Source organism: Halictus rubicundus, chromosome 4 (assembly GCF_050948215.1).
Source record: "Halictus rubicundus isolate RS-2024b chromosome 4, iyHalRubi1_principal, whole genome shotgun sequence".
Lineage (NCBI taxonomy): Eukaryota > Metazoa > Arthropoda > Insecta > Hymenoptera > Halictidae > Halictus > Halictus rubicundus.
The window spans coordinates 7,636,087-7,661,954 of NC_135152.1; the positions used below are offsets into that span (position 1 = coordinate 7,636,087).

General features: G+C 37.1%; 2 protein-coding genes across 4 annotated transcripts; one reads left to right on the forward strand and one right to left on the reverse strand.

The window, feature by feature from the left end:
- Window positions 1–442: 442 nt before the first annotated feature.
- Window positions 443–7,161, reverse strand: Rictor (rapamycin-insensitive companion of Tor). 3 transcript variants are annotated; one of them, XM_076786529.1, is made up of 10 exons: window positions 6,724–7,161; window positions 6,460–6,622; window positions 6,337–6,384; window positions 5,819–5,975; window positions 2,546–5,740; window positions 2,154–2,283; window positions 1,707–2,074; window positions 1,186–1,288; window positions 1,007–1,114; window positions 443–918 (listed from the first exon to the last, which is right to left on the reverse strand). In XM_076786529.1, exons 2-10 carry the CDS (start codon window positions 6,509–6,511, stop codon window positions 550–552), a joined length of 4,530 nt encoding a protein of 1,509 aa, XP_076642644.1. In that variant the 5' UTR covers window positions 6,512–6,622; window positions 6,724–7,161; the 3' UTR covers window positions 443–549. The 3 variants fall into 3 exon arrangements, with proteins under 3 accessions (XP_076642644.1, XP_076642643.1, XP_076642645.1); XM_076786528.1 differs by lacking the exon at window positions 6,724–7,161 and having other exon boundaries at window positions 6,460–6,710; XM_076786530.1 differs by lacking the exon at window positions 6,724–7,161 and having other exon boundaries at window positions 747–908; window positions 6,460–6,710.
- A 4,543-nt stretch (window positions 7,162–11,704) lies between these two features.
- LOC143353315 (anoctamin-4) lies at window positions 11,705–25,856 on the forward strand. The gene is made up of 14 exons (XM_076786536.1): window positions 11,705–12,552; window positions 14,667–14,997; window positions 16,315–16,462; window positions 18,005–18,287; window positions 18,858–19,012; window positions 19,833–20,078; window positions 20,713–20,912; window positions 21,312–21,449; window positions 21,529–21,746; window positions 21,806–22,114; window positions 22,531–22,840; window positions 23,123–23,328; window positions 23,518–23,808; window positions 23,986–25,856. The coding sequence occupies exons 1-14, from the start codon at window positions 12,511–12,513 to the stop codon at window positions 24,295–24,297; spliced, it is 3,189 nt and encodes a 1,062-aa protein (XP_076642651.1). The 5' UTR covers window positions 11,705–12,510; the 3' UTR covers window positions 24,298–25,856.
- Window positions 25,857–25,868: the final 12 nt, after the last annotated feature.

A 25,868-nucleotide genomic window follows, 5' to 3' on the forward strand; every position in this document is an offset into this window, starting at 1 on the left:
TAAAAAATATGTATTCATAACAGATATTTTACAAAATATCATTCTATGAAATCTGAATCCATCCGCTCTAAATTTTATCAAAATCTGTGGACAGATAAACACAGGAATTGCTCTTGCAAAACATAAATTCAGAAAAACCATTAAGTCATTAGCAGAATTTGTAAAATGAAAATGAGTTCAAAGGATAATTTCTCATAAAATACAATAATTATATTACAAACATGAGAACAACGAAAGGCTACAATTATTATTAATTGTTATTATTTAAGATCATTCGAATATTTGTGAGCGTTTACGACGTTCGAATAATAAAATATTTTAGATACATAATATTCATTACACGAATATATAATACATAACACATTTTATGATAACTAGAAATTAGTTAAGGAAAAGGATTTATTGTTCTCTGAATCGTTGGTACTGAGTTAACTACACACATATTATCGTTTTGTTTATTTATGATTCAATTTTGGCAGTGTAATTTATTCCATACTTCGTTATTACTTTAATACAAAATATTTACAATTACTTGAGAGTTGATGACTTTTAATCAAGGCTGATGGCACTATTTGTACCTGTTACCTTTAATAATCTATCAGAACTCTTTGATAAACGTAACCTTTCTTCTGGTTTTAAAATTTCTGCTATTAGCTTCTCATCGCTACGTAGTTCGGACTTCCTCAAAACTTCTTGCACTTTATTGCATTGTTGTGTTTTGCAGGAATCGCCTCCTGCCTCTTCGGTAACGACATCCAATTGGGTTACTTCAATCTCAGAAAAAGTAAGTCTTCCATTGATTTTAGTTTCTGAAGGCACAAAGAGCTTAGGTTCGGGTGCCATGGAAATAGGCGATTGCGACGGTTTTTCCTCATCACCGTCATTTAATTTCAGGATGTTTGATGGTTCTAGATATAGCTGCATTATAAAATTAACATTAGAGAAATTTCTTCATTATATTGCACAATTTAAACCGTGCTTTATAATAAAATATTCATAAACTCACTGCATCAAATGGAGAATCTAGAAACAATTCCTGTAAAAATCGTCGTGCTGGCATTCTGTAAGTACCACTACCTAAACGAGTTGCTACGTCCGAAAACAAACAGGTATCCTGTAATATGAACAATACGATAAGTACGATAAGATTTTCTATTTGTCTTAAATATTAATCTATAGACGTACTTGAAATTTTTCTGAATGCAATTGGCGCAGCCTGAGCAGGGCCTGTTGACTGTGTCGGTACCATAGAGGATTCGCTAACCGCTGTGCGTGTCTAAGTATTACTCTAGATAAATGAAGCCACACATTATTAAAATTAATTTTAAATAGTCGTTTGTTGCTTTGAGATATATAAATGATTGGAAAATCTACATTTTGTTTCTAAGAAAAATTTCATTAAGTATTTGTTTGCGCCCTCTGGAATTTATAACGGCGTAACTAGGACCTATATAACCTAACCACTGATTTGAATTTGGTATTGATACATTTTCATCGCATTTTTATATACTAGCTGTCTATCTTACCACGATTGCTAATGACATTTGGATGTTTGCAATGAGATAGACAGTGATTGTGACTGTTTTTTTAAAAAACAGATTAACATTAACAAACACTAAAATCTTATTCTACCCATTATATGACAAAAGTATACTGAATATTAACTTTGGAGCATATCTTGTGTAAATACAGCAAAATAATTTTACCTTTGCAATTTTGCATCTTGTTCAGAAATTGAATCCTTGTTGGTACTCTTTCCAATGCAGCATACTAAACATATACGGCAATGGTCCGCATCTGCATCATATTCTGAACAGGATTCTTCATCTACTTCAGTCGTTTCTACATCGGATTTAGGTATATCATCGGTTATAGACAGAATCGAGGGCTGTGGTGGTTCCGGAAATATAGTTATAAGTCTCCTTGGAAGAGCAATACCCATGTAAAATAAATTATCGTTACTATCTTCAGGAGGTGAGGGTGTTGGAGTGTATACATGTTCCGCAATCCAGCTGCGAGACGAATCAAATTCCAGTAAACTTTGTAATGAAAGGCGGCCATCTAAACTGTACATCTAAAACAAAATGTAAAATAACTTTTAAATCTACTATCTTCCTTTCAATGTAATATCTTTCGTGAATTGTACTGCTTACCTCTAAGCTACTTTGAGAATAACTCGGTCTACGATGGCGCTGCATGCTACGGAGTTTTGCATATCCCTCAGCATCTTGTTGGCTTAATCTTTGAATACTAGAAACAGGACTTGGTGTTTCTCCTCTTTCCCTGTAAAAATACATTACTGGATCAAAAAAATAGCGTGAGTATTAATCAGGGACTTTTACCGAAATGTAAAACACTGTTATAGAAACCCTTATAGTATACTGGTATTTGTCGGTTTTACCTATTATAATTTTCAAAGTATTTTTAAGCACAGATTTAGAACCAGGATTATTTTATTATCTATATTATGTTAGCAAATACCGTAACTGATATGCAGTATTAATACTTTCGCATAGAATCAGAATAAATTTAGAATAAAGCTTACGGTAGAGCATATCGTCTTGCTTCAAGATCTGTAGCTGCACTTTCAGATCGGTTCCTAGTTCTTCGTGCCGCTGGTTCAGGTAGTTCTGGCTTGCCATCACTAAGACTTCTATGGTGCCGTTGTATCAGAATAGGACTCGGGGCTGGATATTTGCTTGTAGGGGGCACAACAGGCCAGTGGTCTCCGCGTCTATGTCTAACACACGGCCATTCAAAGGAGGACAAAGCATCAGCGCCCGTGCGAGTAGTTCCGATAAGACTAAGAGCGTACATAGCTGTCGCTCGTATCGCATAATATAAACAGGTTTCGGCAATGTTTGTTATCAATTCTATAGTTCCCAAATGATTCAACTGTTCCACACCTGCAACTGACGTTCCTACGTGGCCAAGCACCCACAACGCGGACTTCACTCTTAAAATCTTCTTATTTAAACTGATATTTTGCTCGTCACGAAATTTAGTTTCCAATCTCCAGCTTCTTTCTGTAGCATTACGCCTCGAATCGTCCAAACTTGTTTTACGACGGACTTCCACCAAAGGATCAACTTTTTGAGGACTACACGCGTCTGTTGTTTCCGCGACTTCGGAGTCCATTATTGTTTCCAATCTATTTGATTCCATTGTCTCGTCCGTACTAGATTCTTCTGACATGATGCAAACGTCATCGCTGATGGAACAATTGGTTTTGGTGCATCTTGAGTTCGATTCCGAGTCTGTATTACCCACTTCCATCCTGAACCGTTGAACGACTCGAGCAAAGCGTTGTATTACATTTCGACGTAACAGTAACTGCATGCCTAGATCATGCTGTGCCAATTGTCCTACTAAGTGTGGTAAAATGAAAATATCATGTGGCGTCATGGGAACGTTGGTCGTTCTTCTGTGATAACTTCCAGTTTCATCTCTTTGACGACGCGTTAAACAGTCGTGTATTTCTCCTTCTATTAAGCCAACATATCTTTCTGCAAAACCACCGGGACAAATCCATTTTTCTAATTCTTCGACGGGAGAGGAGAGCGTTGTGAAGCCTTGGTGAAGAGAGTAAAGACGAATTTTTAACAAGTAACCTTTGTCACCTAACTCTTCAAGCCATTTACTCCAATCTCGAGATTGACCTTCTTGCTGCAACAGAGTTTCTAAATATTCTGGCTCTTCGCAAGCTTCGTGTAATGCCTCTAAAGCGGTTAATGCTACAGTTTTACTGGAGTCAGACAACCTAGCTGTTAGTAATGTTATTGCCCACTTATAGGCATCAGACATTCTGGCTCTGAGTATCAATCGAAGGAACTGTGTAGCATATAGTCTTGTGCCTTCTGATGTAGCTCCAGTAATAATCTTAGTCATTACTTTTCTATTAGGTCCGTCTCTGGAATAATCTAAGCTTGAAACTATAAGTTTAACGTAACAGTCATGATTAGTGGCTAAAGCTAAGTTTTGCAACTTTTCTAATAAATTAAATCCATTCAAAATTACAGTCCCTTTCGCTGATTGACTTAATTGCCCAAGAAATAGAAAATACTTCTGACAACAAGTGGTAGACATATGTCGAGGTGAAAATAGACACTCGTGGGCAGATTGAGCTGTTTGCAAACAGGTGATTTGCTCAGCTATATCTCCAATTAACTCGTTCAATAGTTTCGAACCTTCCGGTTCATGTAGTTCTAATAAACAGTTCAATAATTCACAACCAGCTAATGTTGCTTCTCGTGCTAAATTGGCATTTGTTGCTAACTCTATCCTACTATATCCATTTGAACACGGTTTAAAGTAACGCACAAGTCTCTTCATGAACAGTCTGTGATCGGAATCATGAAGAGTTCGCATGATATCTTCTCGTGAACGTAATATAGATCGCACCACCGGCCAGTTCCATGCAAGTGCGTCTTTCGAGCTGAGTACTTGAGCATCCTTTAAAAGAGGCGTAGTTGGCGATTCCCTGCGCAGCCAGTGTCTACTGGAAGTTCGTTGACGTCTTGGTAAGGTCGGTCTCAACCATGTACCCGCTTGTAAAATTTTATCAAGAAATAAACTAGCTGGCGCCGGTCTTCGACGCATCATGGTATGCATTCGTTCCAAAATAGTAACCGCTGCTAACGCTTGATGCTTTCCAGTACTTGCATGTTCTAATAAATTCGGCAACGGCGGCGTGAGATCACATACTTCAGGTGGCAGTAAAGAATGTGCGAGGTGCAGTAACGCACCTAAAAGAACAGCAGCACGCACAGAAATAAAAGTGTCAGTAGAGACAATAGTCTCTGCAAGAGCATGGTGTAAGCCGCATTCCAATAAAGCATATACCAACAATGCTAAATGGATTTCAGTTATGTTTGGACAGCGTGATGATAAAGATGGTAAAATATATTTTCCCTCAGCAGCGACAAAACCTTCTGATAATTTCCACGAATCGCGTGTTCTGCTGGGATCTACTGCAGCAAGAGCAACGTCAGGTTCGTCCGTCCATGTGGGTAATGGTAGATCCAACAATTCGTAAAGTAATTCTAATACAGCACCTCTTACTTCAAGTTGTTCAACATACAATATATCCGCTATAGCTTTCAGACCCGAATTGTCGTCTGGTCGACAAAAATGTAGAACACCAGAGTAAGATCTTAGTATACTTAATAATGCTAATTTACTTGCTGCGAATCTTTCTCGTTCTTCTTTTGTTCCGTCTATGCTCAATGAATGTAACTCACAATAGGGAGCAGCGAAACACAGAAGAGAAACACTGCTTCTAGTTTCTGGAGTATTTAATAATTTTAATAAAACTCCTACAACAGATTCAATTATAGCAGGACTCTGTCCAGTCATGGCAGCTCTTCCAAGAGCACCGATTCCTCCACAACTGATTAATAAATTTGAATTTAAAACTCCCAACTCGCACAAAGTTGCCAAAAATGCTCGAAATGCTCCATCTTTTTCTTCGATCCCTCCATTTATCAGGCTGATTAAAGATCTTGCTAAAATAGGACTAAAATGTTTTGGAGCTAATACTAGAATTCGTCTAACCAGTCTAAGAGCTTGCAGCCCCTCCATTTCGTTTCGTACATTAACATCCATACTGCGAGCCACAAAGTATGGGTACTGCAATTTGTTAATTGCAATAACATCTTGCTCTTTCTTGAGCATATATCGAACTGCTCGCAATGCAGCAGCACGAACTTGTGTTGCTTCATGGACAAGGCTCACACGGAGACTATAAGATTAATACACAATATAATAGAAACTATTAATAATTTGATATGATATGTAATAAATATTCTTGAGTTCATACCAGCAGAAGACATCGTCAATAGAATATCCATAATCCGGTGAATCATTTTCACTAATCAGTTTAACAATTGCATTGAGATATGCTAATTTCTTTATGCTCGGAATATTGTTACGTTGACAGAGATTGGTCAGAACTTCTTTCACATTCTCCTTTAGTTCTATAAAGTAAATTCATTTTTTATTACTATCATACTTAAAATCTACTTTATTAACATTACAGAAGTATCTAGGGATATCCTCTTAAAGTATAAGAGAAAAACAATTTTGTTTGCAAAATGCAAAATCAATGTTGCAAAACTTATAAACATTGAGAGAAAGAAAATAGTTTTCAATGTCCCCTGAATGATCCCTTTGATTTAATTTAAACTCATTTTACCATATTTTAACGAGAATGGCTATCGCATCGGAAGATACAAGTTATAGATAAACACATATACGTAATAGTAGAATTGCCTGTACGAGATGCCTTATCAAACTATTATGGGTAGAAAGTAGCAGGTTACAGGTTAAGTTACTAACCTCTTGACAGATCAAGTTGCACGCAGCTGTCTTCATTGTTTGGACGGCCTATAAAAAGAACACGTGAATAGAAAACAAGCGTAGCTTCGAAATAAAGAATTTGTCAGCCGATATTTAACGTACGATGGCTCATACGAAGGTTTCTACCCCAAATCTTCCAATTAGGAAATGCCATTTCTTTACCGGCTGCTACCCACGATCACAGTCAACACTTTTTGTCCGATTGTTATAAAGGATCTTTTGCGTGGTATATGACATTCTCATTGTTAACCCGAACCTCGAAGCACTATAAATGCACTACTGATATATCAAGTGTAACACGAGTAAAGTGTTGTATGAGAACGTTACAACACAACGCACCGCACTCTTCGGGAAATTTGTAGGTACCTGAGAAAGTTGCAAGAGTCACGATAGACACGTGATCGAAGGTTGAATACGCTTTCTGGTGTTTCTAATTTCGCGTAAAAACTTTCGAACCATTGCCATTCCTATTCAATCTTCGTATCATGTAAGAAACTATGCAGACAGAAAACTTTAACCATCAAATGCGTACTGACGAAAAATACAACGTATGCTTTTTAATACAAATACTAACGAAATATATTGTTTGGCAGACTTCACAGGTTTGGAATATTTTATTTAAAAAAATTTAAATTGCGAACCACTAAACGAAATTTCACCGTTATATTTGTTGCGAGTTGTACATCATAATGCACGTACATACATAGATCAATTTACAGTTGATCACTTTTTGTATGACAAGACATTTTCAAAAATTGAAGTATACTCGTTTTTTTGAAAGAACATAGAATTTGTTAATATTTAAACGTTCGTTTAAAATGTAACAAAGAGTTAATATTTCAGGTTTCGTTTTAGAAGTAATTGCTTATATTTTATGGTTAATGCGTTCCTTCAATGTACGTTCATTTTATTCGCGCCATAACCTAACCAATTATTATGTATATTAGACGATTATATTCGTTCCTTTGGTTGAAATATGCTGCAAGCAATATTTACGATGTAGTTGATTATGTAAAAGTACACTTTCATATAGAATAGAATAACAAAAAAAAAAGAATTTCTGCAGAATTTTGCATATTATTATATACATATTCTGTTTGCTCTATATAAATACGTATGCCTTTAGCGCTATAGAGAGTGTCCTATATCTTGTATAGAGTGATAACAGAGAGGATATGAGAGTGCTCAGACCCGGGGTTTCGGCGTTCCTGATACAGTGCAGCCCCCTACTTTAATTTTTAGACTGGATCAGATCCACATCATCTTCTTGCATGGATTAGAACCCATATTATATTTCTAACCAGGATCAGAATGTACAGTACAGTCAGAGAGGAAATGAGAGTGCTCACGCTCGGGGTTTTAGTGTTCCCACTTTTCCTGTATCATTTTTTTGGGCTGGACCAGAACCTGCATCATCGTTTAACAATGTTAAATTAACATAGAAGTAGCATACACTCTGACATTATTTGGAATCCGCTGCTAATGATGCAGGAAAGATGATGTAGGTTCTGGTCCAGGCTAAAAAGATGATGTAGGTTCTGGTCCAGGCTAAAAAGATGATGCAGATTCTGATCCAGGCTAAAAATTAGACTAGGGGACAGCACTATACCGGGGACACTAAAATCACAGACGAGGTATAGGAGTAGACCAATCAGCATATGTGGTTTCGTGTCTCACGATCTGAAATACTGACATCTGAGCATGTCTTAAAGCATGTCAAAGTAACTTTTATGCATGATTATTCAAAGTATACAAGATACTCGATTCTCATTAAGATTGCTAATTACGATTACTCGGTATTTCATATCGTGCGACACGAAACAGTATAATGTGATTGGCGTACTCCTACATCTCGTCTGTGATATTGGTTCCACAATATTAGTTCCGACCGATACGGTAGGAGGTGACACAAAAATGGTAAAAGCACCGACGAGGTACAGAAGTAAACAGATCGTCCAATGTATTTTTCTGTCTCACGTTCGGGGGGCTCTTGAGCCGCCTTACCATTCCGTGTCACATCCTATTGTATCGGCTATAACTAATATTGTGGAACTAATATCCTTCAACGGCGCTGTTGCTGATTGCTTTGTGCGTGTTTGCGGGTGTTTTGTGTATGTTTTACGTGTGTTTTGTGCGTGTTTTGCGTGTTTTTAGTGACCAAATGCTGTGAACATATACTTCGTTGATAACGTTGCACATTATACGACAACGGTAATGGGTCGTAAGCGCCCCAGAATGTTGGGCAATGAAAATACATTGAATGCCAGGTCTATTCTTATACCTCGTCTGTGCGATTATGTGACTATTGGATCGGAGTATATTAAATGATCGTTAAAAGTATACGATATCTCGCCATTGTCAATACTTTTAATCATTCGCATAGTTTGCTCCTTAGCCAAGATTGAAAAAATGTGTATGCCCGATAAATGTCTGGAATATACAGAAGAAAGTTGAACATTAACTTTTATTAACCGCGTGGTTAATCGTGTGGTTAACATATGATTTTGTAATTTTGTACACATACAAAGACTGATAGAATTGTATAATAATTGTATAATACTTGTATAATATAGTTTGGACTACCACGACACAATAAAGTGGAAGAGTCGAAGAGTTGATCGAATTAAGAAGGTAATGAAAAGTTACTGAAAGGCGACATATTTAAAGGAAAATATTTTAGAAATCAGTCGCAGCATAATTACGAATTTATTTCGAAATATTTGATTTTATCGCGTTCTGTCATTTGATGGATGAACTCACAGACTTCCGGTAGCACCTCTGAAGCGAGCGGAACACTTCGAGCACACGAATGTATGCCGTGATGATTACTGTACAAAAGAATATTGGAATATCATTCCATTAAAAATGACAATTAGAACTGATAACATCGAGAAAAAATTTGCTACAAAAAATTGTTATGCATTAGCGCGCTGCTTTTATCTGATCTCTCCATCGTCTGTTACGAAAATCCTTTATGACATCAACTCAACAAAAGACATTAAGCTAGCGAGTTACAATCGAATCACTTCGTACAGATCATTGTTGAATATTATCATTCCTGCTATTGTTTGTTATCCCAATTTGTAAATAAAGAACGACTCTGCGTTTGTTTATATTTAAGTCTCATCAATGTTACGGCCACTTTGATTTCGTTGGGATGCGCAAACTCGTTGCTCTCTTCATATTTTTCGTTCAATCCCCTAAGGATCGAGTCATTTTGCAAAAATTGTCAAAAATTTCCAGAATTTTTCTATTATGGATTTAGTAAGTGTATCATACTGATTAATATACTTCCTCATTTCATGTTTTCGATCAGCAAGAGCAGTGGAATCATGCCAACAGCTGACTGATGTTTTCCAAACATTCTCTATAAAAACATACATAACTCACGTAATTTTGATTATTTTTACTTTAAAAAAATAACTTATGTACTTCAAGTACCCGTAAATATGCATGCAAAATCCTAATACAAGAAGTGTAACAGTTCTTTTGAAAATAATTTCTAAAAATTGGTGAAAAATGCGGTCTCGGAAACCAGAATATCCTCTTAAGGTCAAAGAAATTTCAATTATTATAATTGCAAAGGAAATCATGCAACAAGGTGTTAATAGGGGCAGACGGCTGGTGTGGTACACGCTGTACAAGTACGTGTACGAGACGTAACATATGTTGTGTTCGAACGGTAACCATAGCGATCCGAAAAGCCTTGTTGTCCTGTGTGTTTTCCGATAGTAAACCAGCACGAGTCCTGAAATTCTGATAGGTTTACTCGTGTGTGCGAGATAGGTATTCTCACTCGCACGCACACGCACACACACGAACACACACACACACACACACACATTTGTCACTTAACTGTGTGACGAGCGTGCGTGCATCGTATCATGTGTGTGAATCCGAGGCAGCAGGAAATCATGAATAGTGTACGCACGAACGCCATTGTTGTTCTTTTGAGTCCAGTCCAGGTAAAATGATCCACCAGCATGACACAAAACGCTTCAAAGAACGACCACAATCATCCTTCATGCACATCAATCGAATTAGGCGTAGTGGTGAGCACATTAGTTGGAAAAATACCTACTCTTAAATTACTATATGCACACCACTTTGAAGCACCTTGACCAGCTGACTGACATTTATTAAAAATTGCAACCCTCTTCTTATTTACATTGAACATTCAACATTGGACTTTCGGTGTATACTAACTCTAATCGAGCTTACAATTCCAGCGTTTATAGTGCGATAATAATCACAATACTCGTAACAATAATCATTTAAGGGTTGTTTACCTTAGGTGTGCAAAATTCGTAGCAGTCTTCTGCAATTTTTGCTGCAATCTTCTTTATTATATAAATTTTGCGGAATAATTCGGTATCTTTCTTTTTCTCGTTTCTTATCGAAGCGCATCGTGAGAGAAAAAATTTCCACCTAAATAGTTACATTATTAATAGTTACGCATCAAATAATTGTCAGCGTAAATTTGAAAGGGGGTGCATTGGCCTCGATAGTTCGCATTAAGGGTTGAAGGACTTAGTCGAATTTGTACCGTGTGTACTAATCGAAAACGAAACGAACTTTTGCGGGAGCTCTGTCTAGACGTTGAAGTCTATCAACAGGCTTCCGGTAGCGAAAGTGTCACGGTTTCCCCTAATGTCAAACAGCCAATTAATTTCTTTCTCCTTATTATCCGAAACTTTTCCTTTGGACAAGCAAACCACATAATTTCCGCTCGCCCCTATAGTTGTCCGCGAGTTTCTTTACACAGCCTGTAGTAGAACACTGTGGCACTGGCCACGTGCGCAATTACATTTGTGTCCATTCGTTCAAAGGCATGTGTATAGTCGCCGCCGCTCGTAAATAATACACGCACGGCCATACGCGAAACATATAACTAGCATGCTGCCACGAGGAGGCCAGTACGTGTCACACTATTGCGGCGGAAACAACCGGCGTCACCTGACAATCACGAGCATTGACAGCCGAGAGTCCCCGGGACGATCGGACGATCATCGTGGATCAATCTGTGTCCGGTCTGACACTGATCGAACAGAGTTTGAACTCTTCGAAACCGTTCGAGATTCACGGTGACAAAGGAGAAGTGTCGTACACCGGATGCGAAAAAAATCACTTCGGGAGACCACTGTCGCCCGTCTTCCGAGCACCTCCCGATTATGTCGTTCGCATAAACCTGGGAAACGATTATACAACATTACACCAACAGTACCGGCTAGAAGAAAGTGACACTGTCCACGGAAGTCCCTCGGGAGGATAATTAAACTGTCAAGTAGGAAGAAGTTGGTAGTGTTTCTGCAGCGACAAGAACTACCTGGGTTGAACTCTAGCAGGGTCGAACAGCTGCGACCGCCATCGAAGACGGTATCGTCTCCCCGGGATCTATAGATTTGGTTCTAGTTCGGTCAGAAAAAGAGTTGAAATGTTAGCACGTTTCCTCGTCGGCCAAGGGCACGCGAACCCCAGGTCGGGGAAGGTGATAACTATAGAGCGGGTTGCCCGTGCTCCATTCATAATTGAGGAAGCCTAACCGATCCGAGGTCGCAGTCTGAAAACGTGATCGATCCTCGTTTTCCCGGCGATGAGCGATCAGTAGCGATTTCGCAGTGTTTTACGTATGTCGATCGAATAATCACATCTCCGATGACTCGTTGACTGCTATCCTCCGCATCGATCGATTATCAACGGAAGCGAATTTGAGGAGGACTCGCGTCGTGTGCTGTGCTCGATATTTTGAGATCGCAGTGCGATCTACGGATCGCGAGCCTTTTCTGCGAAGAAAGAGTAAAAGCTAACGTTGATTTTAGCTAAGACGACTATTTTCGTGTTGGGCTTGTCATTTAGGAGATATCTGACGATCGTTGTAAATCCTCGGATAGTGTTTCGGTTTCGAGCAATGGGAATAGCGATCGATCGACGAGGAATTTGTATCGTGAAGAAGTATTCCGTGTATGCTACCCGTTATGAAAATTAGAGGATCCTGTTCGGTCATTGTCAACGGGAGAGACAATACTTCATTGGCGTCGCGGGTCCCAGAATGACAGCGTCGATCAAAGGCGTCGCGAAGTTCATGTACAATTTGTGTGCTATCGGTGACAGATCATTGTTCTCTGGATCGTTTGGTAGTCTCTGGTAAGCGCGATGGATAACAACGGGATTCATCGCTTGGAAGATGAGACACAGGTACGGTACATGTCATTCGAAGCCTAGTCGCGGTGCAGTTTGCTCTTTTTGGAAATTATTCTTGGCGTCAGCTGTCTCAAATATATTTGATTATATTTTAATGTTTTAGAAATACGAATTTTGTTTTATGTTTGCGAAAGGTGAGATGCAAAGAAGCGATTATTAGACTTCCATACATAATTTCATGGGTTGTAAAAACTGAAGGAAATAATGCATAGAGCATTAACCTTTCGATTTTGTTTTTGCATTTTACCTTCCACAAAGTATGGAGAAAATCTCGAAATGATAAAATATGAAAAGGATGTTCGTCGATGTAAATATTGTGATCGTTGTTATTTAATCATTTCTTATTCAATTGGAAGAAAGTTGTTTACGAACCAAATCGATGTTATTGCTTGTTTGAATTGTAAATGACCAATAAATAGAAGAAAACGGTGGACGGTTTTGGTGGGTAATTGTATTAACAACGTGCAATATACAATACTGAATAATTTTCAAAATTCACCAAACAAGCAAGGCAAGGAATTATATTAATAAAAGATTATCAGAATAATACTAATAATAATTTGTCAAACAAAATGTGTTTATTTCAACATTAATTATCATTGAACAACTAACTGTATCACTAGACGCTTTGAAGTAACACTGTTGAATTATTGAACACCTTTAGTAATAATAAAAGCTGCTCTTGTAACACAAATGGATACGTTAATAATTATATTTACAAAACAATTATATCCAAACATATAAAAATTAGTATTATGTGTATTTCCGTAATAACTGCACCGGCAAACTAATGCATCGATAATGAGAAAGTATGCAATATTATAATGAATGTAGTATATGCTAACAGATATATAACATACCTTAATTTGTTAAAATATTTTAACTTACATAAAATGGCGATTTTTCATTGAGTAAATTTATATAAAAGTTAAAACTGATAAGTAGCATTCTTCGGTATACTCCTGCATACTCGCATTTGCTACACGCACATGAAGTACATATACAGTAACCTAGTCGCTACGGAACGTGTTCAATAATAAATTTATGTAAAAGGGTACAAAATAGAAACTTATCTGCCTTAATAAAAAATTACAAAGCGATCGGTGATACCGAAGCTATTGTTAAAGTTTGTATACTATTGACATTCTTTTCAGCGTCGCGTGTAGCTTATAAGTCCATGGAATCTCCGGTTGCCATTGTTATCATGCGAAGAGAAACAGCGAATATTCGAGAGTTTCATTGCGATACGTTTCTGTTGTACCAACTGCATACCATTTAGATTGTACCCATTTAATTACGTGTCTGTAGCGTAATAACAAAAAAGGCATGAAATAAGCCAGCGAATTGCTGAGCAACCGTTCAAAATGCAGGCTCGAACGAAAATATTGCTGGTTTCATCGATCGTTTAAACAAATGAAATTCTCATAAATATAATAGCCGCGGTGACACGCACGGTATATATTAAACAAATGCATGAAACATACGTGTTAAATTGTTCAGGTGTTCATTTATTAAACGGAGGCGTGTAGCGGGAAAATTACAGAATTATCTTACCTACTGAAAATTGCATTTCTTCCACTTATTAACAGCGAACTCTCTATCCAATAATGCGTTTTAAGTCTCGAACGATTACGTTACAAATAATTAAAAACGCCGCTTTGTACATTAAGAAATGCTCTAAGAAACTCAAAATGAATGCATGGAAGTCGATATTTTCTTCACGGCACTTTTACAATAAATATCAACGCATAACAGCATTTTATGAGGATAATATTCCTCAGGGTGAATATTCATTTATTTTCTAATATTCTACGATCTTTTATGTAATTATTTCTGCGGATTACGAATGATATTAATTACGAAATAATCAAATCGAATCTGTATAAGAGGTGATGTATATTTCCATGCACTACGAAAAATGCTATAATGAATAGTTTAGTAAATAATTATTTACTAACACAAGCTGTGAAATGAGCTGTTCTTCTAGTACTCGCATTTTGAAACATTCGCTGCATCCTTAGCAGAGGACAATCCTCTGCTAAATCATAATATGTTCTAATAAATGAATTTCCACGATAAATGAGCAAGTCACGATGTTTATATTTTAGAGCAACCATAGCGGAGGTCAAAGTTTGTCTCCCAGGAATTCAAACAATGACGAACACAGCGCGGGAAGGTCTCCATTGAAAACAAAGCCGGAAAATGCGGCATCGCGAACGAATTCAGCGCCTTCGACGCCTCAGAAGCCCAGGTCCTCCGCAGATTCAAACTCGTCGACGATAAACAAAAACATGCAAACGATGATCGCGAACAACAAAGACAACTTATACGATACGAACAAGAACGGTATTCTGCCTGGATCGCCGAAGCTGAACAGACAATGTTCCAAGTCCAGCGTCTACCCTTCTGGAACGAATTTGACCGCTAGAGACGCCTTTGGTGAGTTGTGTCTCCAACAGTTATCGAAATAACAATTTCCTTCGTTAATTTGCAAGAAACAGGAGCCAAGTAAAAATTGTCTTTCCTTCTTTGACACGTTGACCGTCACACCATCCACATTTGGCTGACTTCCATATTTAGGGAGAACTAAAAATTAATTTGTTGCAGTGACAGATAGAGTAATTAAATTTTTTTTATTATCTGCGAAACATGAGAGGACTGAGAAAGTAAATGATAAATCTTTACTTCTCGGTTTCTGTTTTATGGGATAAATTGATATATAATTTTACACAATTTTTCTTGTAATTTTTTTACTATTTCAGACGTGGTTTTTACAATTTTTTCACATTCTGCATCACTCGATTCTTTGTGTTATCTACAACAAAAAGTGTTTGCGCTAACAAAAAAGTTAGTATTTTTACACAAGTTTTTACGAAATACGGTAGCGTATCCTCTAACGTGGATTATCATTGTACATTTGTTGTCTAAAATTTGAGAGTAGTCGAAAACGAAGTTCTTACCTTTGACATTTACAAAACAGTTTTAACCGTATGCAAGTAACTTTAATTGCACCGTGATATTTTAATGTGGAAACTGTCAAATTGTACAGAATAATTATACTGTGCATGAGTTAGGAAAACACGTAAATGATAAATAATTGAATACAGAAGGTTGCTCACGGCGACGTTGGTCTGGTAATGGTTGAAATAGGTATAAGTCAATAAACTACGATCAATATGCATGCGAATGTCAGTGTGTCACGAATCGCGGACAGTAATAATGTATGCATATCAGTATCATTATAAAGTTTCTTCTAACAGAGCAAAGTAGAAAGTTCTTGATAATGTTTCAACATTTTGTCACACGCGTGGTAAGTATGGCACAAGATTTGCACATGATTTTAGACACATAAAGATAGATCATATTATACGTACGTGAAAATCAACGAGAACTTCCTCATTATCCACAAATATAAATTAATCGCAACTGTTCAAAGAAAATGAATCGATTCGTTCAAGATTTATAAATGTCAACGAGATGGAATAAATTATTATCTCGACTAGTATCGCGTGGCCTTCTCGTATTAAATTAAATACAATGGGTTTCTGCAATGATTGCAAATGTCGTGTACGTGTCTTATATGTTTTAACGACAAGTTATGTGTAACATGCCTGTTAGCGGGCGAGGGTGCCCGCCGATGCCCGCGGGCACAGCTGCGGGCAAAGCTACGGGAAAGTGAATAAAATAGCGATAAAATAGTGAATAAAATAGTGATAAAATAGTGAAACGCAACAAAAATTTCTTGTGTTTTTTCAGGTCCGAAACTGTCATCCGACACGCCAAACAATAGTCCGCCATTGATTGATTCGCCGATATTTCCGGACGAGATACCAAGAGACGATATCTTATTGCACAAGGGTTCGTCTGCACAATTGGAGCTAGATCCTGAAACATTATATTTCCGGTATGTAAGAAATTTTAAAGTGTAAATAATAATAATAATAATTTATATAATAATGTGGTCAGATTATCAAGTCAGATTGAATTCGCATTTAAACAATCAATTTGCATATTACATGAACTTTCTTGTTACGTAATTTTGCAATGAAGCATTTAAGAATGTTTTGGTAGATAATTTAATTTTACCTTTACGAATAATGTGCAGTAATTAAGTTTGTATGGAAAATCGCGGACTACTCGGTGAATTTCAGATGGAAATAAACGTAAGTAGACACGTGCTGCTGGTACGACCAGCAATTTGCTGCAAAATATCATTTCAAGAACATGCCGGGCAAACTTTGTACGTTACAAAGTAAAATTACCAGTTGACTCGCGACCGTTCGCAGAGAAAATTCCTCGTGAATGATTAAGCGATTGAAAACCCGAAGCTGAGTGCGTTCATTTCACAACAGAGGAGTATAACATTTCGCTCGTGTCACGGTCGTATGTGCATAGGTGCCCTGTTATAATAGTAGACAACGGACAGACCGTCTCCTAAAGGCCATTTTTATTCTTAGACGGCGCGCAACTATATTTGAAAGCCGTGGACACCCGTAAAAACTACTTTTACATAATTAATTTTCCTATCGTGTCCCATATACCGTCGATACCATCGGTGAATTACGGAATTGTGATTTTATCTTTTAATATGCTTCCGTCGTGAGTGTATTATTTCTGTCCCGGGAGAATTCGATTGTTGTCTTACCGACCATGCGGTATAAATTCGATCGATGTGTTTGATACCGCCATTTGTTTTTAAACGGGTTGTTGGAAATTGTACGATATTTTCTAATTTTTCTTTTTAACGCGATGCATTGTTTCGAATATGTACGGAAATTATTACCTATGATATTAATCACAATGCGCAAAACAATAATCTGCATGTTGTTCGTTGATCGTGAGATATTCTGGCCAATTAATGAAGTGGAAATTGATATTAATAATAGTAACGTACAGTCGAGATTACAGTAAGTGGAAGCGATAAGCAACTGAACGTCCACGGCTCAGTGAACAGTTAATCAAGCTCGAAATAATTGTATAGGACTTGTACAATTGCAATTTCATTATTAAAAATCACACAGTAATGAAGATTGTACAATGTGTAATGTATTTTAACTTAAAGCTAATGAAGACTACGAATATACTAATTACACTGCGGATTTTTATGCAAAATAAAAGTTATTTACTGCGTAGTTGTTTCTTTCATTAAAAATTTTATTGAGTTGAAAATAACACGAGAGTAAATTAAAATACAGTTAATTAAATTATTTAAATGTTCTCACTGTTTTGTTTACCCACGATTTTCGTTGTGAAGTGTTTTATGTTACCAATGAGTACATCAATTAGAGTGTATAAAATTCGCAGTTACGTTTACTGTGATTATTACATTATCAAATTACTTTGTCTTAGATATCATGATTTTGCGTTGAGTTGCAAAGAATCAGTGTTTTGTTTCACCAAATCGTCGATCGTTCATCATCTATTAAATTTACAAATTTATTCGTAGCGATGGTCGAAGACGGATCGATATGGTGTTAGTGTATCACGAAGACGCCAACACGGTGATGACCGAGATAGAAACGCGTCGGCAAGATCAGAGGCGTATATTCCAACAAAATCTGTTGAAGGAGGGCCTGCAATTGGAATTGGAACCGAAAGAGAACTCCTTCGATGGAAAAACATACTTCTTGAAACTGCACATCCCGTGGAAGATTAAAGTGCAGTATGCTGAAGTGATGAACTTGAAGCTGCCCACCAAGAGGTTCATCACTATCTCTGTGAAAGCCTGGGTAATCCAAAGCGACAATATTTTTCCGCAACATTTTGCATAAAAATAACAACGAAATTAACATTTGAATGGAGCCCATTGAATGCCTATTAAAAATACCGATAATTTATTAGGCCTATGCAGAAATTTTAGTCCTTTTTTCAATTTTCTTTGAGCCGATAATGAAATAAAAATTACATTATGTGAAACAAAAACAAAAGTTAGATTAAAACACGTTTATTCTTTCAATCGTTTTAATAAGTTGAAAGTAACGTAACATCGTTTAACTCTTCTAAGGTCTTGTCGATTTTGTGTATTTGTCCACTCAATTTTTCTTGTAAATGCATAAAATCTGCAGTCTAATTGTAGTCATGATCATTCTAAGACACTGCGCCTGAACGATTGAAGAAGACTGAAGTTTTTGCATGCACCTAATGATTTCAAGAATTTTTCTTTGTCTGTCCTCATTAGAACTTACTTTTTCAAAATAGTTCTAAATGGCCCATGGAACTTAATTGACCTTAATGGAACTTAATGGAACTTATTAAAAAAATTGAAGGTATTAAAAGCTGTTTTTCTTTGTTTCTCCTAGCAAGGTACGGAAGTTGAGAAAAACAGGCCGAAGGTTTGGGAGAGGTGCCTCCGGTGGATAAGGTGGATAAGAAAAATACACACCTGGGACACACGACTGTATCCGGAGGAGCCTAGTTTTTATAAAAGCATCGATTCCGGGGACCGCGAGGAAAGGTAATTGTACCGAATGGACAGCTTTTTAATACTTGGGCAGAACAATACAGATTCTGGCCGGACGAGGGGTACAACCTGCAGCAGACAATTCTACATGTATAAATAAGTCGAAAAAAGGGAATAACATTTTTTCGTTTGACGCCCCGTTTTCGAGAAAATCGAATTTGAAGATGCAGCAAATACGCGCGCTATTAGATATGGTAGGAATGACGGGTGTCTGACCATGACCAACCAATTCTACTTCTTGCATATACTATAGCATACGTACCCGTCGGTGCTTCAAACTCGATTCGCTCGAAAACGAGGCGTCAAACGAAAAAATGTTCTTCCTCTTTTTCGACTTATTTTGACACGTGGAATCATCCCTTGTTTTCAGGGTGGAAATTCACCCATTTACTATACCGTAAAATGATTGATCTCTTCCTGTCTGTATATTGTGAGATGTGCTTCTTTAACACTAAACCTACCACGGTCAAATGACCGGTTTTATATTTTGCAATTGTTGAAATTATAAATATTCATTTATGGAAATTATGGAATAAATTATTTTGTCCAAGCATCTGTTTATATTGTAAATTACGGGCGTTCACAATATTGTTGCTACTTTTCTAATGTAACATTTTCCAAACACTATTTTTGCTTGGTAGGCTTAGTGTTAAAATGAAACATATTGATTTAAAGCGTAGAATAAAAATGGGTGAATTATTCTCCTAGTCTCTTTTATCGTTCTACCCTTTTGTACGGTTAAAATTTAAAAAGTTGAGATCTATGGTTTTAAAGTCTACCTAACTATAATTTGTTCTTATGTCTTTTCCCATAGATTCGTCGTGAAAGACAGGGACACGGCCTACACGCCAGCCCAAAGATCGCTGATAGTGATGCAAATATTGCTAAGAGCTAGATACGACGAACATCACGAGAAAGCTGGTATCCGGAGACTTCTGGCGGATGGCACTTTCCTCGACTGCTTCTCTCTGCACGAGGGACCTTACAACAAACCGATACTTAACGGGGAAATTCTCGACAGACATTTATTATACTTAATCTGGGCGAGGCCTTCGCAGTGGTAATTTCATAAAAATTTCCTTAAATGTACAACATCCAATAAAACTGACGCACGGAAAAAATTTTAAATGCGAACGAAATGCGTGGACTAAACAATATTCGCACAAGGCTACAATAAATTTGTTTGCTCGACGTAAAATGTTACTTAACTCTAACCGCACCATCAAACGACTGGTTTCACACTTTTTATTTTATAATTATTGAAATTACAAAGATGCTTGCGTTGGATATCATTAAATAAATTTCTTCATTCAAGCTCATAAAAAAAATTAATTAGGTTATAAAAATTAGGAGAAATTTAGTCTTGTAACTTTTATAACACAACGTATACCAATTGCATTCTGTGCTCGGCACGATTAGTGTCAATGTTTTTTACCACGTGAGTTCAAAAATTCATGTTGTCTGTCTCTTTACATGTATTCGTTACACTATTTCTAGAGATTGGCCATGGTATGATAATATTGACTTTTCTCGATCTATTGATTTAACTTTATGGATAGTGGACGTCTTGTGGGGATAAAATAATGACCACTGCAGTCTGTATAAATTCGATGTTGTTTCCGAAACAAGTTTACTCGTACAAGATTTGAGAGAATTACGAAATAGTTTATGTAAATAACATATTACGTTCTTAGGTACAAGACACAACCACTATGGTTGATCAGACGGTACTTCGGCGAGAAGGTAGCCTTATATTTCGCGTGGCTTGGGTTCTATACAAAATGCTTGTATGCACCAGCGATTGTTGGACTTTTGTGCTTCATGTATGGCGTCGGCAGCATGGAAAGTAGTGACAACATACCCAGCCAGGAAATCTGCAACCGGAATATCGCTGGTAAGTTTTCATTAACTATTAGACCATTCTACGAAACTCACGAGTCATATCGCTTAATAGTTTAAAATAATTCATATTCATTTTTAATCATTAATGCATCAGTCTCGATTAGAGTTCTTCGACACATTTCCACAAATGAAAAATATTCGTCGGCGTGCCGAATTGCTGTTTGTTCTGATAAAAATACGATAAACTTTTTGTTCCGACAAACAACTGACGGCTATAACAGTCACACATTTTTTTAAAATGTACATTTTTAATTGATTCTCATGGGTATCGTCTTTTCATCTAGAGAAAGAAGTGTGCTGGAATATGTGAAAAACTGTAAAATACAGAGGATTTAATTAATGCGCAAGAAAATATAATCGAAGGATTTTTAACATTTTCTTCTTCTTCCAGGGAACATCACACTGTGCCCCATCTGTGACAGAGCGTGCGACTATCAAACGCTCGGCGATTCCTGCATTTTCTCGAAGCTCTCTTACCTGTTCGATAATCCTGCCACGGTCTTCTTCGCGATATTCATGTCCTTTTGGGGTACTATACACGAAAATTGTGCATTCGACAAATTCCCACGTGCTCTTATTAATGAAATTAATGTGTTTGTTCCACGCAGCGACGACATTCCTAGAGTTATGGAAGCGCAGGCAAGCCGTTATAATTTGGGAATGGGATCTTCAGAACGTCGAGAGCGACGAAGAGCCCAGGCCAGAGTTCGAAACCACGGTGAAGACGTTCCGAATAAACCCTGTGACCAGAGAAAGGGAACCTTACCTACCCACCTGGTCCAAGGCGTTACGTTTTTGTGCCACTGGTTCCATAGTGTTCTTTATGGTAATTAAACGCAACAGTACACAGTGGTTCTGTAAAATTAATAAAACGATTGCGCGCAGATATGTGTAGTTCTCGGCGCAGTACTGGGAACGATCATTTACCGAATATCGCTGGTCTCCGTGTTCTACAGCAGCGGCGGTCCGTTTCTGAAGAAACACGCAAAGATCTTCACCTCTATGACCGCCGCTATAGTCAACTTGATCATCATCATGATACTCACCAGAGTGTATCATCGCTTGGCGCGATGGATGGTCAACATGGAGAATCCGAGGACTCAGACCGAATACGAGTCGAGCTACACTTTCAAGATATTCCTGTTCGAGTTCGTCAATTTCTATTCGTCGCTGATTTACATTGCCTTCTTCAAGGTTTGCAACATAATGAATGTTTAAAAACAAGTAAAATTGTGACAACTATCTTGACATAATCAACGCAAATACAATATAGTTTATACTAGTATGGATACTATCACACAATAGTGCATTACTAGTAGACTGCGGATTTTATGCATGTATTCTACTATCATTTAACATACTATTATATTATTTTCAATCTGCTAAACATAATAAGAAAGAAAATAAATTTCTGTTTGACTTGAGTTCGTTGCAATTTAGGTAAAAAATTTTTATTTTGCATAAAGATCCGCAGTCTAGTTATTAGTAAGAGTTATTCGTTGATTTAAGAAGAAAATAAACTGGTGACAGCGAACTCGAATGACGAATTGACTCGCCAAGAAGAATTATAAATATTGAATTTGTCTAAAATAATTGATATTAATGTACAGGGAAGGTTCTACGTCCACCCTGGTGACGCGAATGCAAGGACCTCCAACTTCGTTCGCATAAAAACGGACGTTTGCGACCCAGCTGGTTGCTTGTCGGAAGTTTGCATACAGCTAGCCATCATAATGGTGGGCAAACAGTGCCTCAATAATTTCGTAGAGATACTATCCCCGAAAATGTGGAATTGGTGGCGTAAAAGGAGCCACGTTGCAGCCACAAAGGACCAATCTAGACCTTACACTTATTGGGAAAGGGATTATCAGCTACAGGATCCTGGAAGACTCGCTCTCTTCGACGAGTACCTAGAAATGAGTAAGCGCGATTCGATTTTTCTATTTCCTTCGTACTCTTGGTGACGGAATTAGAACATAATTGAACATTACATTGTCTTCAATTGCATTCTTAATTGTTTGTATTTATTCTACTCGAGCACGAGTGTATTCGCAAATAATGTTCAAGATTTAAAGAATATCTCGCTTGAATATAGCAGACACAATTTTTTATTGCAAATTAGAAATCAATCAATTTTATGGACGATTTTCTAATTTATTCTAGTTGCATTTTCCGCATAACTTACGATTGTTTTTGTCGTAGTATTGCAGTACGGATTTGTGACGTTGTTCGTCGCAGCGTTTCCATTGGCGCCGTTATTTGCGCTGTTAAATAATATAGCAGAGATACGCTTGGACGCTTACAAAATGGTGAAAGAGGCAAGAAGGCCGTTAGCTGAGAGAGTGGAAGATATTGGTGCCTGGTACGGTATACTTCGCGGAGTAACTTATGTCGCTGTGGTGTCCAATGTAGGTATCAAACACCTAAAAGAAAAGAGATTTAAATTATTTTACCACGGTTACTTTATATTTCTTTCTTTGTATTTATTTATATTACATATGCGCGGTTCAATTTTATTTAAATCGTACTATCACCGTGACCATGCCGTGTAAAAATTCGATTTCATAAAAGCGAGACTAATTGATTTGTCTTCGAAGGCGTTCGTCATTGCATACACGTCGGACTTCATTCCAAGAAGCGTTTATGCGATCGTTTACTCGCCGACGAACGATTTGGTCGGTTACATCGACAGTTCTCTGTCGGAGTTCAATACTTCGGACTACCGAGAAGACATGAAGAGCCAAACAAGGACCAAACATCCGCAAACTTGCCAGTACAGAGGATACAGAAACGGACCGGATCATCCGAATGATCCCTACGGTCTTAGTCCGCAGTATTGGCACGTCTTTGCAGCTCGACTGGCTTTTGTGGTCGTGTTCGAGCATGTCGTGAGTGTTTATGTCAATTTTTGTACCTCACTTTTACAATAGCTGAGGCATCCAATTTTTTCCATTTTTTATTATACCATATGTAGGCGTACATAATAGTTTTGTCAGGGATAGGGTCGTCTTCGCAATCTCTAGGGGCGGCTGTGGTTACAATTCATTTGTTTTTCGAACAATTAGGTTTTCGCCTTGACGGGTATAATGAGCTACGTGATACCAGCGGTGCCGCATTCCCTGGAGACTCAGCAGCAACGAGAACGTTTGCTCGCGCAGGAGGCCAAATACGAGAAAGGTTTGAGGGGCAGGGAAAATGACGATGACATCCTGTCGATGCTGAGAGAAGCCGGAAGCATCGGTAGAACCGGGGGCGGTGGCAGGGGCAGCTGGACAAGACGGTTCAGCAAATTGAGCGATGGTCTCGATGCTCATGTAGACTTAGGCGCAAGAGCTAATAGAAACAGCGACGGTTCGACTATGTGGGAAGTCACATAATATTCGAATAATTCGAGGGTTTCGAATCAATTGTTTTCCCCCCCGAAAAGTGTACTCAACACTCTAAGAAAACACTGTATTTATTTCTGAAATAAGACTTTGTAATTAAGAACATCATAGGGTAGGGGACCCAATTACTGTGCCTACATTAATTATACTTATTTTTAAATCATAATGAATATTAAAAAAGAGATATCAAATTTTTTTCATTAAAATCTGATAATTTATATGTTACATATCTCTTTTTTAATATTCATTATGCTTTAGGAATAAGTATAATTAATGTAGGCACAGTAATTGGGTCCCTTACCCTACTTAAGGACAGTTCTATATTGAGAGATCGAGTACTTTGAAACTTGAGGGAATGAAACAATAATTGTGATATTTTAGCAAACTATCTATTTATGGAATACGTACTTAACGGAAATTCAATTTTTCAATGTTATAAGGTCATAAATGCGAAACTACATGCAGACCATTCCACGCCGAAATACTTTTGTGCTCGATGACGATGGTGTTTTGTGTTCAATGTAAAAAGGGAGCACTCGTGTATTCGCCATTTTCGAATCTGTTCAAAAACCGAGTCCTCGAAGTCAACAGTTCTTGTCAACTGTTTCCGAGGGCCGCCTTAATAAATTTTTACCTCTGTACTTATTAAACTAAGAACACTGATGCGATTTGATGAGTAAGCCTCGCTATTTTTGCATGAACTGTAACATATTTTAGTTTAAATAAAATTCGAGATACCAGTACAATGGTGATCGATTTGGCGAATGATCCAACTATGAAAGTAGTACAACTTACGTTTAAGAACTCTATAACGTAAAAGGATATTGTATAAAACTGTTTGAAATATTTGAGTGACTCGTGACATAATCAGTATTAATTATAGCAAGCTTCATTTGTAATGCTGAACCTTTAAAATACGTATTAGTTAACATAAGCAAAGGCAATGTCTATTAATGCAATGATATTTGATTGTACCTTAATCCTGGATCTCGTAATGTTTTATCTTTATATCTATATTTTACATAAATTTAGACTTCGCATTTTAGATTAAGATTGTGTATTTAAGTGGCAGTATAATCAATTATATAACAATATTTGTTTATATCAAAAGCATGCTATTTCCAACAAAAGTATCTATGTGTACAATTTCGACAGAATTTCTATATTAGTTAAACAGTTTCCACTGATCTTAACACTACGATATAAAACTAAGAACAATTAAAATTATCAAATTCATCGTTTAGTCTGTATGCGTCTTCATAAATCTCTATGAGAAATTCAAATGTCTTAAACCTGCGGAATGTGATAAATGTATAAAAATTATTAATTATTACAATTAAGAAGCGTAGAATATAGCATTACAAGCATTAAATTGTTTTTTTTATGTCTTACTAAACGTGTGAATTTTGTCAGATTTGTAGGCAATTATTTTATAAATCTATGTATTAGGCCGTAAAAATAGTTCTATAGAACACAACATAAGAGAAACTAGTGTTACGAAGCTGCTGAAATTATTTTTATAAGTGAAAATAAATTGTGATGTATTCGAATCTCTTGTTTTA